General features: G+C 49.1%; 1 protein-coding gene across 1 annotated transcript in view; it reads right to left on the minus strand.

Annotated features, from left to right (window-relative positions):
- Mapkapk2 (mitogen-activated protein kinase-activated protein kinase 2) overlaps positions 1-16,598 on the minus strand; it is a 57,964-nt gene that overhangs the window by 30,123 nt on the left and 11,243 nt on the right. Inside the window, exon 2 of the mRNA XM_013346780.2 lies at positions 16,394-16,598. Coding sequence (XP_013202234.2) covers positions 16,394-16,598 — 205 coding nt within the window. The remainder of the gene's footprint in view (positions 1-16,393) is intronic.

Below are 16,598 nucleotides of genomic sequence, written 5' to 3' on the forward strand. Positions count from 1 at the left end.
GCAGGCACCATGTCTGCACCAGCATACATACAGGCACATGGAATAATAATAATAATAATAATAATATATTATAATAATAATAAACAATAAAAATTTTAAAATAAAAATCCTTTCATGTGCTTTCTACCTTAGAATAGATGTCTGAGTTCATTCCTATCCTCTCTCTCCAAATCCTCTTCCTGCACACTCAGCAACATTAGCACAGCCTGGGAGACACTGGACTCAGTGACCGCTGGTAGCCCTTCTCTAACTTCCCCACTCTCGAAGCAGCCCCAGGCCAGACAGCAAAATCAAAGTCCCTGGTCAGCTCCTTCTAGCACCCATCCAGACCCCTTCCCCTCTATTCTATGGGAAATTCTTCAGCTCTACTCACCCCTATTGTCACCGTAGCCGGGTAGGGCTACGTTATAGCAGTTGCTGCTGAAGCTGGTGCTTAAATACTTGATGTAAAACACTTTATTGTTTAAATACCAGTTTTGCCTCTGAGCCAGACAAGCCTGAGTGCTGCTTGCTAATTATCAGCCGCTAAACAGCGCTTTTCTCACTGGAGCTGATGCCGAGGGTGAGGACGCTGGTGAGGAGCAATGGGGTCCGGCTCTCCTGAGAACCTCCTCAAAATCCTTATGAGGAGGAACAAAGAGGCAAAAATACTGCTCCACTCCTGCCATACCACTGCACCTTGAAGACTTCTGGGCACTGGGCCTGCATGTGGGAATAGCAAACAATGACCACACGACTTGTGGTCTCAAAGCTGAGCTAGCTGAGAGGATGTGGAGGTAAGAGTAATTAGGGTTTGTGCAACCATGCATGCGGGATCAGTTGCCACTGGTCCATCTGGAGCTGGTTTTGCCTGGAATGGTAGAATGGGGGCAGGTAAGATCTTATATAAGTCTCAGAGGATGAAAGAAACCTCAGAAAAAAAGGATGCAGAAGGATGAGCACATGGTTGGTGTCAACAGAAAATAAAGGGGTATCTCCACGTGCCGCAGAGCAGGGAGTAAATGCCTGGGAAAAGGAGGGTAAAGAGATCAAACCCAACTTGCCTGCACACCAGATTTAGGGGTGTATGCTTAGGAAGTGGAGGGGAGGGCTACTGAAGGTCTCTAAACAGAAGTCGTATGGACGGTTGAGCTCCTCAAGGTCTCCAAAAGCAGCAGACAGGCGTCCTTGAGGGCCTGTGCGAACCATGCAGAGCAGAGGCAGCAGGAAAGGACGCACCGAGGCAAAAGCTACCTGCAGCCATTCCAGCTGGATCCTTCTCAGCCTCTGAACCAGGCCTAACAGCCAAAGGATCCTGGAAATGGTGCTACTTCTCTGCATCTCCTGGCTACTGAGGCTCCCTGAACACATGCCTGACAAGGTCCACACTATAGCACACTTGACTATCTGCTGAGACTAAACACAAGGCGTGAAGTGACGAATGAAGAAGATAAGGCTCCTGAAAAGATTTTTACTCAGTAAACAAAAGTTCTAACAATATTTTTAATATGTGAGGCTTCCCTGAGAAAGAATAAAGCTCCTGTTACTAAAGAATTTAAAAATAGGCTAGACAGACTCTGGCAATTCTGACTTGGGAATATACTAAAAATACACATTAGTAGTCGGGGAGGGTGATGATATAGAACAATACATAATCACTTTGTCTTACGAAAATGCTGTACTATGCTGTACTATAGGCTCAGCACGTAAAGGCACTTGCCGTGCAAGCCTGGAGACCAGAGTTCAGTCCCAGGAATCCACACCAAGACAGAAGAAGAGAACCAGTTCCACAAAGCTATTCTCTGACCTCTGAAGTGGGCACCATAGAAAATGTGCACCAAGACATACATATAGAAAATAAAAATGAATTAGATATTCTTAAAGAAATGCCAGAATGAAACTCATCTCTGCATGCTAACTTCAGATTTTTAATATTTTTAAGATACACACTCTGGATACTTCTCTGCAAAGTGTAGGACCCCATAAAACACAGGACAATGCCCAGAAAGCCACGCCTTCACATGCTACCCACACGTGAATCTGATGGGCAGTCTGTTGGGGCCACAGGGCTACATGAACATCTCTATGATGGAATGTTGCCTGAAACAGACAGACTAAATGCTTTGAAAAGATATTTTTCTAAATGATTGACTTCTAGGTGCCCTTCCATGAGTCCCCTCCAAGTTTAGGGAAGTCCGGACCAGAGCAATCATCTCTCTTTAGAAAGTGTTCTGTGATGACGGATGTCCTCCACCTGTGCTTTATCACACCGTGGCCCCCAGCCGACTACTAGGCACTGGAGATGGAGGTGGGGCTTACTTGATTTCAATTAAACACCACCAGCCGACTACTAGGCACTGGAGATGGAGGTGGGGCTTACTTGATTTCAATTAAACCCTACATGTGAAAACATGAGAGGTGGTCTCATATTGGCCAGAGAGGTTTCTTCAGAAAAGGGCTTATGTACTCAACTATGGAGTCACAGAGGTGAAACTTCTGACCCGTTCCTTCTACTTCCCAGCCGGAAGACAGGACTGATTAACTCCAAAGGGAGCAGCAGGACAGGAGCAGCCTGTGTCTCCAGTACCTGAGCACTCCCAGGGAACAAAGACCCTCACCCCAGAGAACTTCACCTCCTTCTTCCTGGGACAACAACACAGGCAGCTTATGCCTGCCCTGGGCAACCCAACACCCTACCTGCGAGAAGACCTCATTCCCAAGGATTCCAGAGCATCCTTAGAGGACTACAGCTGGAATATCAAGGCTGGATTGTACTGGAATTTGGGGGCTATGTTGACATACAGAAAGCTGAGACAAAGAAAATGCATCTGAGTAAAGAAATACAGGAAGTCAGTTAAATCCATGACTTTCCAAACCTCAGTTTTCATTATGAAAATCTATCTCTTCCTTTCCAAATACAGCTGGATTTCTGCCCAGCTCCAGCCCAGAGGCCAAAATCAAACATGACCAAAACTACACATTAACATTTGTTGTCCAACTTTTGATCTCTGCCTCTCACCCACTGCTTCTGCCTGGATACACAGTTCGAATCTACCAAGAAGGTGCTTATCTGAGTTGAGAAACAAAAGCTGTGCCAACCTTATGCAATACCGCAAGAACACAGACGCAGGTGGCAGGAAGAGCACTAGATGGGCATCAGGGCCATCTTTTCAAACAGCCCTCAACATCCAAGGAGTGCCAGCAACCTTCCAAGTGCGTGTCAGTGGAGAGCTGGAGACAGGGACCTTCTCGAGATCCTCGGTCCAAGGCATGGCCACTTCCCACTCTAGATCTAGACACAGCTAGTCTGCTCCGCGGACAGCCTCTTAGAGAAGGGCAGAAAGTGCAGATGGGAAATAAAGCCCTAAAATGACTACACAAGGAAGGGAGGGGGGGGGGGGGGGGAACAACAGACCATCCAAGACTACACACTTTTTTTTTTTGAAGTTTACTGGAAGATGGGTTTTTTTCCCTCTTTCTTACTCTATAAAAAGAAAAAAAAATGTTGCAACTTCCTTTGTCACAGCACATGCTTAGGGAAAAAAAAAAAAAAGGAGGCTAACCCATTGCTTCACTTCTCAACTGCATTACCGGCCAGACCTTCCTTTCCCAGCCCTGCCCTCTCCTCGACAGGAAGCCAGAAGCTGAGGTGACCGGGGGCTGGGCACTGCTGTCTGCCTCCACTTAGTGCCTAAATACAATTAACGATGTAAAGTACTCCTAGGCCCACGGAGGAGAAAAAACAAAAAAACACTGCTGCAATTTCATTCCCACACTCTTTACCGGTTTCTACTCCTGTCAGCTCTTAGGATAGTCAATTAACAGAAACATTCTCCCCTTGGTCAAACAAAAGGGAGCAGCCTGCAGCCCCACCCACTTGCTACAGCCCAGCTGTTGGCTATAGTTTTGCCTATACCCTCCAAAGATTGTCTCAGGTGTGTGTCCATGTAGTGTCCTGGGCTGCACCAGGCAGCGATCCCACCTCTAACTGCCCTGTCTGAGGGACCCACCCATGTGTCTCTGTATGCTGTATTACTGGCCAGCTGTGGCCAGCTGTGGCCTTTTCTCTTCTACTTACACAGCACCCGCTCCCTGCGCCTTTCACTGATCTATTAATAAAGCTAAGTGGCAGAGCAGAGGAGAATCCAGAGTAAAGTGCAGACTGGAGTAGCCATGGCTGTTTTCATTCATTTTATACACTTTGTATAAAATGGTCAGCTTCCAGCCGAGCAGTGATGGTTCTCCCAGCACTCGGGAGGCAGAGGACGATGAATCTCTGAGTTGGAGGCCAGTCTGGTCTACAGAGCAAGTTCCAGGACAGCCAGGACTACACAGAGAAACAATGTCTCAAAAAACAAAAAAACAAAAACACCCAAACTTGTTAAGTTCCTATAGACAAGGTCTACTTACTATTCTTACCATTGAAGCAATTTGTACGAAAAGCATTTCATAAATATTAAAAATAAAGCATTAGTTGCTAGGTCACCTATGTTCTAAAATAATGGGACCATGGAAGAACTACTTGGAGACAGTATTGTGAACTACAGAAGAAGAGGTTTTAGAGTTAGGCATTCTCAGAGCCAAGCAAGGTAGCCCACACTCGATAGAAGAGGGTGAAACAGGCAGAAGGAACAGACAAGGCCACAATCTATAAATGATGAAAGGTCAGTTCAAGATATATCATAAAACCTATCTCAAAAAAGGAAAAAAGCTTGGAGTCAGGCATTCTCATATCTACAGCTTCTGGCCTTGGCTTTTCCTTCTGCTTGACATGCCTCCTCTACCAAGCATGTCTGAGGTTCACCCACAAGTCAGTCACCTTTCCTTACATGCCAAGAAAAATTTCAGAGCCTCTTCCCTTTTTATTCTCTCCTTTGTACCTGTTACTATCTGACAAGCTGTACCGTTCAATTACTGTGTTCTGTCTTCCCCTACAGAACACAAGCCCTCTGCAGATGAGATTGGGTTCCTCTGTTTTATAAGCTAATATGTCCCCAGAACCTAAAATAATGCTTCACACTCGGTGTGCAGTAACTGCTAATGAATTAGTTATTCTGAACATGTTTCCAGCTCTGTAGAAAACAGACTGCTACCTTGCAGCACCACTGCAAGGACTCACAGGGGTGCACACAGCATCAGCTGCATGCCCTCTACACCTGCTCTAGAAGAATTGTGATTAATCCAAGAAGCCTGAGAGCAGCTGAGCACCCACAGAGCTCTGAATGACAGAAGGTGATGTATGGATCAAAGTCAGCATGTGGCTCTACAAAGGTCATTCTCGGCACTACTAATTTTCTTATTACTTATTTTCAATGGGGGGGGGGGTAAGACACACACATGCCACAACATACATGTGGGCTCTAAAGATCGAACTCAGATCAGGCATGGCAGCAGGGTACCCAGTGAGCAATCTTACCAAACCTAATTAATTTCCTTAAGTAGCAAATCATTCTGGATGTGGTAGCAGGGGGACGGAAGATAGCCTAAGGCAAATCTTGCTTAGAATACGGGGTCTACAAGAATAAATGAACACTTCAAGCCTCCGACTTCCTCTCATCTCACACAGCAGAGACACGGAGGGGGTGTAAACCCCAGGGGATGACAACCACTACTTTCCCATTCCAGGCTAATCCAGCCATCTGGGCGCCCTGATGGCCAGTCAGCAGGGAAGACAGGAGGCATCATGGGGGAAAACAAACATCCACAAACACTGGGTGGGTGAATAAAAATAATGCAGCCAAAAGAAGGATAAAAATAACACTGGCCTACAAAAACAACTGGTAGGGGAGGGCTCCTGTACAGCTACCTCGCCCCCTCCGACCCAGCTACCACTTCTTCCCCAGCATCAAGGCATTTTCCGGGCAATGGAAAACTGAAGGAAAGGCATTCAGTGCACAGCCTTGCCAACCAAGTCTGAGCCTTCTGATTTACAAACAGAAAAACTGAGGGAAATCCAAACATGGCGTAGGGTTTGCTCAGGGCCACAATAGTAGGGCTGGAAACCAGGTTGCTCAGGTTCTCTTTCCTATGCAAGCTGCAGGACATGGGAGATAAGTGGCCCCGTGAGACTGAGAGCTCTGACCTCAGACCAGGCAATCTGACGCTCAACACTGGTCTGTCTTGCGACACACAGGCCCAAGGCCAGCAGACAGAAACAGCCTGCTTCTATGTCCGCTGTGGGTCTGGAGCTAGTCAGGACTGGAAGGGAGTTGGCACACATCACACGCAAGAAGGGGGTCTCCGCAGAGAACAGAGTGGGGGGCCTAGAGCAGGGAAGGGGAGAGAAAGTGGGGGGCCTAGAGCAGGGAAGGGGAAAGTGGGGGCCTAGAGCAGGGAAGGGGAGAGGGAGAAAGGAAAGTGGGGCCCTAGAGCAGGGAAGGGGAGGAGAAAGGAAAGTGGGGGGCCCTAGAGCAGGGAAGGGAAGAGGGAGAAACATTAATTCTTGTAATTCTCACATTAAGAATGAGAATTCCATTAACAGAAACGCACAGTACCTCCTTGAGTCAGACCCAGAAGATCCCTCTGGAGCAGCTGCCAGGAGACAGGGCAGGGACAAACACTGACAGGGGAGGGTCTTACTATACCCCTAGCTAAACCCCACAGAGCCCAGCCAGCACTGTCCCGCTCTGAGTGCTACCACGCATCCAATCCTGAATTTTGTTTTTATGGTTGGTGAGAGGGGCCCGTGGATAAAGGTCTTTGCTGACAAACCTGACGGTTTGAGTTCAACCCAAGGAACCCGTAAGGTAAAAGGAGAGACCCACCCACATACACAGGCATGAACGTACGCAAAATATATAATAAATAGTGTATTTTATAAACTTTTTAAAAAGGAAAAAGATGATACAAGAAAAAAACAAGCCAGGCAGTGGTGGTGCACACCTTTAATCCCAGCAATCGGAAGGCAGAGGCAGACGAATCTCTGTGAGTTTGAGGTCAGCCTGGTCTACAAGAGCTAGTTCCAGGACAAGCTCCAAAGCCACAGAGAAACCCTACCTCAAAAAAAAAAAAAAAAAAGAAAAGAAAAGAAAAGAAAGAAAAAAAAAACAAAGACGTAAGTTTCCAAGGAATTAACCATCGGTCTAATATTGAGCGAATATCTTGCTCATGGAGAAACTCACAATGTGACGTGCTAGGGAAGGGAAGGGTCTCTTGGGTTTGACAGATTCCATTTTTTTCTACTTCCTTTTTGGGAGAAGGGGCAAGAAAGAATTCTAGGGATGGAACAGGGCCTTTCACACACATGTTAAGCACATGCCACGCTACTGAGCTGGGTAAGCTTCAGGACTCGCTTGAGCCTGAAAGACTTCAGGATAGAGCAGCCTTCGTGGGGACAGAAAAGGCTGAGGTGGCTAAAGTGGCAAAAGGGGAGGGGCAAAGAAGAACAGAGAGACTGCGCAACAAGTAAACTCTCCAGCATGGGGGAGGAGTGGTCACAACCAGACCTGGGAGGCATCTGGCTACATCACTATAGTTAACCGGCAGAAGAGACCCGATGGGGAAGCTACAGGATCAGAGCTGGGCTTTAGGCAAACTGATCCCCAGAGCACACCAAGGAGCTCAAGGGAAAGACCTCCATTCCACTGCCGACGGAGTCATTGCCCCCATCCGCCTGTCATCTCTCCATTGCTTCCTTTTCTAACTATGCCTCAACTCCATCTCATTTCCTTTCAAAGAATCTGAACCACAGCACGCGTGAGATCCAGGAGAAGGCCCACTCCTCTACAGTGCAGAGGAAGGGAAGGGCATGAAGCTGCTGAACACGCCCCCCCCCCCAGCTCTGGAGACAGCATGGATGCTTGTGAGCCTGGTGGTCTGAGAGGAGGACGCCACCAAGTTTTCTTTTTTTTTTTTTCTTTTTTGAGACAGGGTTTCTCTGTAGCTTTGGAGCCTGTCCTGGAAATTAGCTCTGTAGACCAGGCTGGTCTCGAACTCACAGAGATCCACCTGCCTCTGCCTCCCGAGTGCTGGGATTAAAGGCGTGTGCCACCATCCGGCCCAAGTTTTCCATAGGAAGGAACACTAACAAAAAGGTTCTGATACAGTGTGCTCTCTACTGGGGCCTTTGACTTGCCAGGGGCCTAGATGCAAGTAATGAGGAGGGAAAAGGCATGAGATACCCCCTGGCTAGCCTAGCCTCTCCAACACCAGGGCATGAGTGGTCTCCGCCTGTCTGCCCGCATTCCTAGGATGCTCTGAGTTCCTTCCACTCATGGCCCTGGCCACCCTCCACTCCCCCACAATACCCTCTGAGCTCTACAGAAGCCAGGCAGGGCAAGCAATGGGCAGGCTCCTCCTTCAGTGTCTTCCTCCCCAGCTCCTGCAGAGCCTGCTCCTTAGAAGTCTACAAGCTTCCTCCTAAGAATCAGAGGCCAAAGAGGAAGGCTTCGATGGGAGAGAGAGAATGTATGCTATTCTGAGGACAGGGGCCCCTTCTGTCACAGTTAAAAATAAACTCTTAGCAACTACACCCAGCTCCTCCCCCATCTAGAGGCCAGTGGGTCATGGTCGATAAAGTGTTCCCTGTAGAAGAAATGAGGCCCTGGGGACAAGAGAACACAGAGGACAGTCGGTGAAACACGGTCCAGGTAGTTAGCTCCACGGAGGCAGAGGACTCCTCAAGTCCCACCTCTTGGCTCCTATCACTAGTCCTACATACCCTACCCCGCAATACACCTTGATTCTAGGAAACAGACACAGATCGTGGACCTGAGCCATGACTTGTGTCAGCACCTGTCCAGGAACTGGAACGCTCAGACAGACGTGAAGGAGATACCCTGCACGGTGTCTCCAGCTAAGACGCTCTACACGCACAGCTTCCTCACTTGCTCCACTGAACCCCAGCAGCTACAAAGAGAGGATTCACCTCGAAGGACACAATCGATGCCTCTGCCATTGCAGTGAGCAGGAAAAGGCCTTCTGTTCTCTGTACCCTTCCTAGGAGGCTGAGGCACTGAAGTACCTTGGCCCAACTCATCAAGGAGATACTCAGAAAACCAGGGAGGGCCTGGTTACTCCTGGAAGTCAACAGAATGAGGTCATACTTCAGGATGTGGTAACATGAAGCCCCACACCGTGGGGTGGAGAGCGTAACTTAGAAACAGGACACGAGGACAGAGAGGCAGCACACTGAGTTCCAGGCCAGGGTAGGTACTGGGGCAGATTCATACCCACTGGCAAGAGCTAAGAAGCAGCAGAGCCAGAAGCAAACATAGCAGAAGGCCTAACTGTCTAAAACCTTGCTCATCTTCCTCTGTCGGGTCCTCTCCCTGGGGAATGAGTAGGACGCCCCTTAGAGCCTTTGTCCAACTGAATCAAGGCCCCAGGAGAAGCCACAGCCAGGGTCTGAACTACCCACCAAGCTCAGGCTGGAAGGGAAAAGAGCGCAGAAGGAGCGCACAGGTGAAAAATGAGATAAACATTTCATGTGTGGCAAGAAGACCTGGGACAGAAACCCGGGCCTGGCTATAAAAAGTGCTGCGGTGGCGAGCTTATTTTTAGACACTAGAAATGAGTCCTGGGTCCAAGGCAGGAGGCCAGGCTGTAAATGGCCTGGAGGGTCTGGGAGGCTCCCAATAACATGGATAATCACAATGCCAGTGAGGGGACCAACTCAATCACCTGCCGCGAAGAACAGGGAGGGGAAGGAGCACGAATCAGAATCAGCATAAGCAGAAGCCACAACCCCCGGGTTCCCTCTCTTCCCAGGGACAAAAGATCTGTCTGTCACCTTTGTTTCAGAGTCAGGGAAGACTCAGCATGAAGATAAACAAGAAGGAAGGCATCAATGGCACAGCTCCCTCCTGTCTGCTCAGGCAGAATCACCTTACACAGAGCTGACACCTGCAGTCGCCACTCTTCCTTCCTGATGAGTCCAACTGGTCCTCACCCGGAAGCCTGAAGACATTCCTCAAGGATGAGATGCCCTTTTATATGACCCCCCAGCAGAGCTCAAGTTCCCAGCGGGATAAACATGTAACTTTTCTCATCTTGAAGAACATCCCATACAAACAGAGGTTGACCTTGAGGCTACATGTCCCAGGCTCCACCACCTCCCAGCTGGCACGTGGAGATGTTTACTGGACCACAGAATAAAGTCTCCAAGAACACGACAAAGCCAGAGACCAAGCCCAACCTCATGATCACTCCTCCTCCAAAGAAAAGCAGGCCAGCCTAGCACACAAGATCCCACCATGCACTGCTCTAGCCTGGCACAGACAGGAGGGGGAGGAAAGGTAAGCTCTTCGAGATGTGCCCCACACTGGCTTCCTTAAACCCCAGCCCTCTCTGAGGGTCAGTGGTCCCACCCAGAAACCCCAATATCCTCATCTACTCTGGGAACCAGTTCCCATCAACAGGCTCAGAACAGTCCCTTGCCCATAACTGAGCCTGGAAGGATTAAAGGCACTCCTTCAAGTGAATGAAGTCTCATTCACGCCAAGAGAAAGACCAGCTAGCAGCAATAGTGTGGCGACAATTCAGCCATTCTTACCCCCAAGTCAGATGCCCCAATGTAAACACAGCCTTCCTTCACAGCCAATCACAGTGGCCTCCAAATGCCCCTGACTTCAAATGGCAAAGAACTTGGGGAAAGTAAAACAGGAGAGCCCCCATCTCCACCTTGTACTGACACTCCACTAAGATTCTTCTAGTTTCAAGGCAAGAGCAGATGTAGCCATCCTCTCTGCTGAGCAGTGGACTGAAATACTTTCTAAGCTTTCATATGGGAGAGAGCAGCTGCTCAGTAAAGACACATTACACCCATGGAATGGGCATCCACACTGGCCCAGGTACTGCTGACCACTCAACACAGAGCTAGTCAGCAAGCATCTCTCTTGCCATGGGCCTCTTGTACCACCCCACACTACCAGTGTTTGCCTGGTGACAGCTAGACGCCAGCTCTCGATGGAGGCAGCTGGACACCAGAAAGTGAACAACCTGCTCAAAGTCACACAATTAACTAACAAGGCATAAAACCTAGACCATTTGAGAGTTTAGGGTTGTTGTTTTTTTTTTCTTGTTGCTGCTATTTGGTTTTGATACTTTTTTTACATTTTTATCTAGAATATAACCCTTGAAAATGAATAAGAAATATTTTCCATTTATATTTCTGTATATTTATATTTGAACTTACATATGAACTTTTATACTTCAAAATATATACTGTCAGTCTTAAAGATCCCAAGGGGCATCAGTCCTGATTATTAGAGAAAACACTTCAGTCTTACTAGGACACATAGTGTCTAGCTCCTCTGGAAGGGCCCTTTCTCCTCACCCACGCCCCCATTTACAAGGAGGGCTATGTGAAAAGCTACGTTGTGAGGAGACCAAGGACCTGAGTTTGATGATGTCTTCGGTACCAGCACCACTCCCTGCTGGAAACCAAACAGTCTAAGAAACCCACACCAAGAGCAGGTTTCACAGTACATGGCTCTGCTGCCCACAAGCAAACCAGATGTTGGGACACAGCACTGTGCTTTCCTCAGCCGCCCAGTCTCTTCCTCAGGTGGATGGAGGAGGTGACAAAGATGACCAAGGAGTACCCATTATTACTCAACTATCAAGAGGAGTTGCCAGTCCCCACAAACACAAATAACTCTGCCCTGACTACTCACCTCCATCCAAGGCACAGAACCACACAGAAGGGATTGGGGCGGGGGGACACCTCAACATGACCCTTCAGAGGGCAAGAAGCACAAAGGAGGCAGGCCAGTGTGGGCTGCGATGCCAAAAGCAACCCGGGAGAGCCTACTGGGCCCTAGGAGCTGACACTGCCCACCTTAACTGTCATGCCTCTGACACAGACCCCTCACGCCTTGATTCCTGGAGCAGGAGCCTGACTCTGCCTCCAGACCGGGGATTTGGCTCCTGCATCCATTCTTGTGCCTGCTCCACTGATAACATCCCAACTCCCTGTCTTTCCAAGCAGAGCTACCCATGCCTTCCCCTCCTCCAAAGAAAGCACTCCGCCTCCCAGAGCCCACCAATCAGCAGCCCTGAGGCCGCACAGAGGTTTGCTTCTCCCTTCAGTCAACCGTAGTTTAACTAGAGAGTTTTCAAATTCTGTGAAAGCCCAGAATTCACAAATGAAAAAGGGCCATCCTGCATCAGAGAAGCCCAGAGTCCTGTTTCAGGAGAGAGAGAGAGGTCACGACCAGGACAGCCTGCCTGGAATCTTCTTCCAAAAGTGGGAAATGTCCTCTGAAGGCAGAAATTTGATCCGTTCATCGAAAAGTCCACAAACCCCAACTTCAATGATGCCGACCCTTCCTTTATGACATCCACAAGCCCTCCCTCACACCCACCCTGCCACAAAAAAAAAAAAAAAAAAAAAAAAAACTTTAAGGTTGACTTGACCCAAAGACAGGTAAATTCAGTCCTGATCTGGCCCCACTGCACCTGACCTACTTGGTCTCCTGCTTGTCCCCTCAGCTCTAGCTGCAGCCAGTTTCACAACTTCTGGCAGACCCACTCATTCCTCAGAGGCCCAGCAAGTTCCCACTGCCACAGCCAGAGTGTCCCTCAGCGTCATCGATCCTCACAGACGTCCCTCTTTCAGAATCCTCTATTCCTGGTCACACAATTTAGCCCCCAGGCCAGAAAAGTCCAGTAGACGTCTCTGCAAGGATGGCCAAGATGGGTCTTCTTGACATTCAAACTGTGCCTGCCAGCTGCATTGTTTATTTGGTTTGATGCCTTCATGTGGGCTACGTTTAACATTAACAGCCATATACAAACAGTGGCTACCATATTTGACAATGCTGCCTACATCTGTCAATCTTGCCTTCTCCAAATAGGTTTCTTGACCCCCCACATTTTACAGGGTACTATCCGAATAAACACATGGGAAACGCTCCGCAAACTGTCAACTACCTGGAACCAAATCTTGCGGCATGATCACGAGACTTTCCTCATCTCATGTTTCCATCCAGCACACGTCAAACTGTGATACCGGCCCTGCCAGCCACGCTATCAGTCATCTCTCCAGTGAGGACACAGAAGGAGGACATTGCCTGTGCAGGGGGGCAGGGCGGGTGAGGGTGCTGGTGTTGCCCTTCAACGATGTCCTGGCCAACGGTGGGAGGCTCTAATCTCATTCTGATACCAAAAGCAGCTACGTCACTATGGCACTTAAATGACCTAGTGAGGGAGACACACTGGAGAAAGAGAAGAAACTGCAGGACCTGGCTTCCTCTAGTCTACGCAATGGAAAGACAAACAAGAGATAAGTTACGACAACATTCCCTATTTTGTAAAGCAATAACACGCCTCGCCTAATCAGCACTGAAGAGAAGAGTGGGACAATAGTATGGGCCTTAATTAAATTTGTTCAGCTAATGCCTAAGCGTCACCACGATATAGTGAAGTCGAATGCAGCCAAGTGACCCACAGGGAATATAGCCAACTCATACACAAATAGATTGAGGCTAGGTGTCCCTACCAAAGAAATAACAGAATCTCCGAAGAATAATAAATAGTATTTCTATCACAAAGTCCTTAATTCGGGGGGGTGGGGGGACTTGTTACAGATCCAAACCTCATGGAGCTGCCGGGATGGTTTAGAAGCTGCCTCTCCAACTTTAGTAACTACAACTGAGAGGTGACACACACCCACCAGTGTCGTCCGTCCAACGAATGGGCCGATAGGGTCAAGCAGCTCTTCAGGCTCAAGGTACTGTGAAACAGTAACCAGCTGCATGCCTGTCCAGACCACTACAGCCACAAGCAGGGAGGGGCCTGAGACTGCAAACAAGAACTGGGTTCAGCTCCTGCCTCCAGCAAGTGAACGGTAGGAGTCTCCACTCGCCTTGGGCAGGTCATGCCCTCATTCTGGGCCTTGGTTTTCTCATCTGCAGAATGAATGTGTCGGACGGTGCTGCCCTCTCAACTGGCTTCTACCTGACTGGAAGTGTACATGTGACTCAGAGGATGGCGAGGAGGGTGATGAAGCAAGGTGACAGCACCCATCAAAAGCATCTAAACATCAGCTTCCCAACGAGGACAATGGGAAAGCAGCAGGGCCAGTTGGCTCCTTTATTTATTTTTACTTTATGTGTATGGGTGTTTTGCCGGCATGTGTGTGTGTGCAGCGATTGTCTAAGTGTGAGCACAGGAAACAGAAGAGACTGTCCGAATCCCTGGAACTGGAGTTACAGTTCTCTGTAAGAGCAGTAAATGCTCCTAACTGCAAAGCCATCTCTGGATCATTTTTAAAGCTCTGGTTTTGCTTAACGGAACAAAGAGCAGAACCTGTGAGCAGCCTTCACTCTCTATCGTATCTCCGGGAACCTGTGAGCAGCCTTCACTCCGTATCGTATCTCCGGGCTACAAGACGGCAGTCTCCCAAAATCCCCTAAGAGCCAGGCTGCTGGGCCACACTACGCCCTGGGTCCTTCCGCATGGGTTCAGGGTACTCTACAGAGCACAGGTCTCGTCTTTTCTTAGCCTCCAAAGGGTCATCTACACAGCCGGTTCACTATATCCTCTTCCCTTGATGCTGCGTTTAAAAGGCTCCTTGTTTTGAAATCGTTTCACGACTCAACACCTGAAGTTTTGAAGTGTCATACGCAGAAATCTCTGTGGTGTGTGTCACTGAGCCGGGATTTCCTTTAACAAGCTCCCCCACGGCTGTGATTATGTCTTAGCCAATATTTGGGTAGGAAAGCACTGCTGCCTGCTCTGCTGCCATTCTCCAAGCATCTTGGCTCTCCTTCCTTCCTCTATTATTAAATCTTAACTCATGGACGTATGAGAAATCTGCAATTTAACAGTTGAGTCAGCTCCTAAGATCCAGGAGCAGGCTGCTTGTCAAAACAGACTCCGGCTTCAATCTTCACCCACTCTGACTAGAGAAGGAGAAGCACGAGGATTTGTTTAATGTGCTGCTAGGGTTTTCCCTTTCAAACCTATTCAAAGGAGAGAGAGAAAAAAAAATACACGAACTTCTCTTCTGTTAATTACACCAGGGTCTGAATTGAGAGCCTAGGATGGTGTGTGCAGCAGAACAGGAAGGGGGAAGGGGTTTTGTTGTGAAGTCTTTATATTGTGTTCCAACTATCCAAGAGAATCAACAGCCAGTGTCCCCCCAGCCTGCTGATCGGTAAAGGCAGATGGCATCTCAGAGGAGGGGGAAATCTTTCCAGGAAAGAACATCTGTCACTTCCTCAGCCATGCAGTTAACTGTGGTCAAACTGTTCTGCACATCTCCAGTCCTCAAGGTCAGAGCCGCATCAATCCAACCAGACGGGTGGAAAGGGGAGGGAAAAGTACAAAAACCGCAATATTCACGGCAGGGATAAGAGTCCCGCCCCCGACATTCAACACCAAGCAACAACCGAGATCCTGCAGCAAGAGTTTACAGTTAAAAAAAAAAAAATCTGATGTTGAGGATGAAGACAGCAAAAACAATATCCTGGAATAGAAACTAGACTTAATCGCCCCCTACAAAGTACCAAAGGGTTTTAGTCCAACTGAAGGTATATGCCAACAGTCTCACCCATAACTCATGGGTAGTATATAATAGCTGAAACAAAGCAAGCTGTGTGGGCTGAAGGGGAAGAGAAAAATATAACACAGGAAGCAGTTCGCTCCTCCAATCATTGAGATACCCCAGGGGAAAGAAACTTGATAGTGACCTTTAGAGACATGGTGTAACTTGAAACCCTTGGAAGAAAAAAACTTTGTAGGGACCCTGAATGACAGACTCACCCTTCACTGGGACCTTCTGAAATCCCCATTCTCCACTACCAAAGAAACAGAGACACTGAGACAGATAGACCTGGAGAGATTTAAAAAAAAAAAAAAGAGTGCGTTTCCGAAACGCAAGAATAAGTTTTCCAGCCTTGAGTCGCGAGCTACCAGGACCAAGCTAGGCTTGCAGAAACAGCACTGGGCCCAGCCTGCCTGCCTTACAGAAAAGGTTTCCTACGGTGCGTGGAGCAATGAAAACAGCGCGGCACAGCCTGCGGGGCAGAGCAGGCCAGGCGCTGGCGGTTCCAGACAATCGCGGGGCACGGAGGCGGGGTCCCCTGTCTCCAACACCGCGCCGACGCGCCCCACCACTGAGCGCCGACCTCGCGAGGCCGCGGACAGCTAAGTCACTTTCCGGATCCCAAATAAGGAGCAGGGTTAAGTAAACCTCAGAGAGCGAACTTCTCCAAACCGACCGACCAACCAGCTCAATGAGTAAAGGGCCTTTTGTGCCCGCAGAAAGGAGGGAGGGGGGAGGATGGGGCCACCGTGGCCTCGGCGCTGGGTGAAGCGAGCAGAGGCTCGGACCCAAGCGTGGCTACAGGCTGGATCCCACTCGCACCCCAACATGGCAGTCCCCGAAAGTCCTCTCGGGTCCCGATCACTCGCGGAATGACCGGAAGCTGCACCGATCCCAGCGTGTTCCACGGCGGCCCAGACTTACCTTCAGGGCGAATTTCTGCTGGGTTCTCTTGTCGAAGATCCGCAGCACCTTCCCATTGATGCCCAGGCCCAGCACCTGGCTGGTGACCTTGTAGTCGTCGGTGATGGCGTTCTTTCGGATCTGCAGGCCCGACTTGACGTGGAACTGGGGGAACGGCGGCGGCGGCTGGGCCGGGGCGGGCGGCGGCGGGCTGGGGAACGGCGCC

The sequence above is a fragment of the Microtus ochrogaster genome, chromosome 6 (assembly GCF_000317375.1).
Source record: "Microtus ochrogaster isolate Prairie Vole_2 chromosome 6, MicOch1.0, whole genome shotgun sequence".
In the NCBI taxonomy this organism is placed as follows: domain Eukaryota; kingdom Metazoa; phylum Chordata; class Mammalia; order Rodentia; family Cricetidae; genus Microtus; species Microtus ochrogaster.